Below are 1,923 nucleotides of genomic sequence, written 5' to 3'. Positions count from 1 at the left end.
CCCCACCCCCGGCCTCTCCCTGACCCGGAAACTGGATCAGCCACTGGAGCAAGAATGGGAGCGCTTGAGTTTCCCCTGTGCAGAGGCCAGAACCCAGCGCTGAGGACTGGGGCCTGTGCATCTTTAATCGAGCCATGAATTATAGAGCAGCCCACATCCCTGTTTCTTCCCTCTCCGGTTCTGCTGTTTCTGTTTCCCTTTCGCCATGTCTGTGTGTGTCTCTCCCAGGCTCTCCTCACCTCGCTTCGGCCCCTTCCTAGAGTTCTTTGGCATGCCTCCCCAGGGACTGGGCAGGCCTCTGAGAGGGGGCTGGCCGGGCGGAAAGCCCAGGCTGGCTGGCAGGCCTTGGAGGGGAGATTCTTTGCTCCATGCCCCTCTCCCCCTGGCTAGACTGGCTGCCAGCTTCACCCTGGCTGAACGGGAGGCTGGTGGGTCTGGACCCGTCAGCCTCCCAGCTTACAAAGAGCGAGCCAGGCGCCGGAGTCTCACACCCAGCCTGCGGCAGCTGGACCACACGTGGCTCTGAACCACATGTGGCTCTGGTCCAGGACATGAGTGCATGCATGTTGTCACAGGGTGGGGACTCCTGGGCCCCTGCCCTCCAGGAAATGGGGGTAGGTCTCCTCCACATAAAGAATCTTCTCCGAAAGCTATCTGGGATGATCCCTATGTTTCTCCCCCAATGACAGTTTCCATGGAGAATGGAGTGGGTCCAGCTCCAGGATCCCCAAAGAAACAGCCTGGCTCCCCATCCCCTCCCAGCGTTCCGGAGACTGGTCAGGGTGCGACCAAGGGTGAAGGGGGGACTCCAGCCCCAGCTTCCCTGCCTGGGGGTAGCAAGGAAGAGGAGGAAAAGGCCAAGCGACTGCTCTACTGTGCTCTGTGCAAGGTGGCAGTGAACTCCCTGTCCCAGCTCGAGGCACATAACAAAGGTACGGACTCCCCTCCCGCCCCTGCAAGGCCCTGTCCTCACCCCGCTACTGCCCCCTACCTCCCAGCTCTTCGGTTTTCCCCATGCCTGACCCTCTAAGACCAGCCTGTCTCCCTCCCTAAGCATCTCCCTCATTCCTTAGCCCCTTGCCTCCTCAGTTTCCTCTCCACCCCCTCCCTACCTTATTTCTTGTAATTATGACCCTCCCCTGACCCACCTTTGAAAGGGCTGCAAGGGCTTGGCAAACCCCCACACTTGATGCAGCCCCTCAATATTGTAATTGGAAAGGTGGGTATTTGAGGCCTAGTAGGCCTGGAGAATTTTTCTCCATCCCTAACCCCCTGCCCTCTGTGGGCTCCAGGTACTAAGCACAAGACAATTCTGGAGGCCCGAAGTGGACTGGGCCCCATCAAAGCTTATCCTCGGCTGGGGCCTCCCACTCCTGGGGAACCAGAGGCCCCTGCCCAGGACCGAACCTTCCACTGTGAGATCTGCAATGTCAAGGTCAACTCGGAGGTCCAACTGAAACAGGTGGGTCTGAGGCCCTTCCCGAGAATTCTCGGGAGTACACCTGCTAAGGGGGAGCTTGGGGGAAGACATTTCCTCAGGGTCCCCCTTTAGTGCCACAGAAGGGGCAGGCCCAGGTGCTGAGGTGTGAGCTCCCTGTTTCCCCGTGGCTCACGGTCCCCTACCCACTGGTCCTTACAGCACATTTCCAGCCGGCGGCACCGAGACGGCGTGGCCGGGAAGCCCAACCCACTACTGAGCCGTCACAAGAAGCCTAGGGGCGCTGGAGAACTAGCGGTGAGGCCTGGACGATGGAAAATTTGGCCAAAGCAGGGGGGACCCGAGCGGGGGGGCGGGGAGGAGACGGAATGCCGGCCGCCCTGGGAGAGGTGGAGTTGGCCAGGCCACAGAATGACTATTCCCTCTCCCCTCCCCGCCCTCTTCCCCCTGCAGGGCACGCTGACTTTCTCCAAGGAACTGCCGAA

The 1,923-nt window shown here is 60.4% G+C and overlaps 1 protein-coding gene across 1 annotated transcript in view; it reads left to right on the top strand.

Annotated features, from left to right (window-relative positions):
* The window catches only part of ZNF385A (zinc finger protein 385A), a 14,586-nt gene that overhangs the window by 12,381 nt on the left and 282 nt on the right, over positions 1–1,923 (top strand). The window contains exons 5-8 of the mRNA XM_010858101.1: positions 690–932; positions 1,293–1,462; positions 1,640–1,735; positions 1,892–1,921. Coding sequence (XP_010856403.1) covers positions 690–932; positions 1,293–1,462; positions 1,640–1,735; positions 1,892–1,921 — 539 coding nt within the window. The remainder of the gene's footprint in view (positions 1–689; positions 933–1,292; positions 1,463–1,639; positions 1,736–1,891; positions 1,922–1,923) is intronic.

The sequence above is a fragment of the Bison bison genome, unplaced genomic scaffold (assembly GCF_000754665.1).
Source record: "Bison bison bison isolate TAMUID 2011002044 unplaced genomic scaffold, Bison_UMD1.0 scf7180017864383, whole genome shotgun sequence".
Taxonomy (NCBI): domain Eukaryota; kingdom Metazoa; phylum Chordata; class Mammalia; order Artiodactyla; family Bovidae; genus Bison; species Bison bison.
The sequence above is the reverse complement of the archived record's forward strand: the minus strand, read 5'-3'. Positions and strand labels throughout refer to the sequence as shown.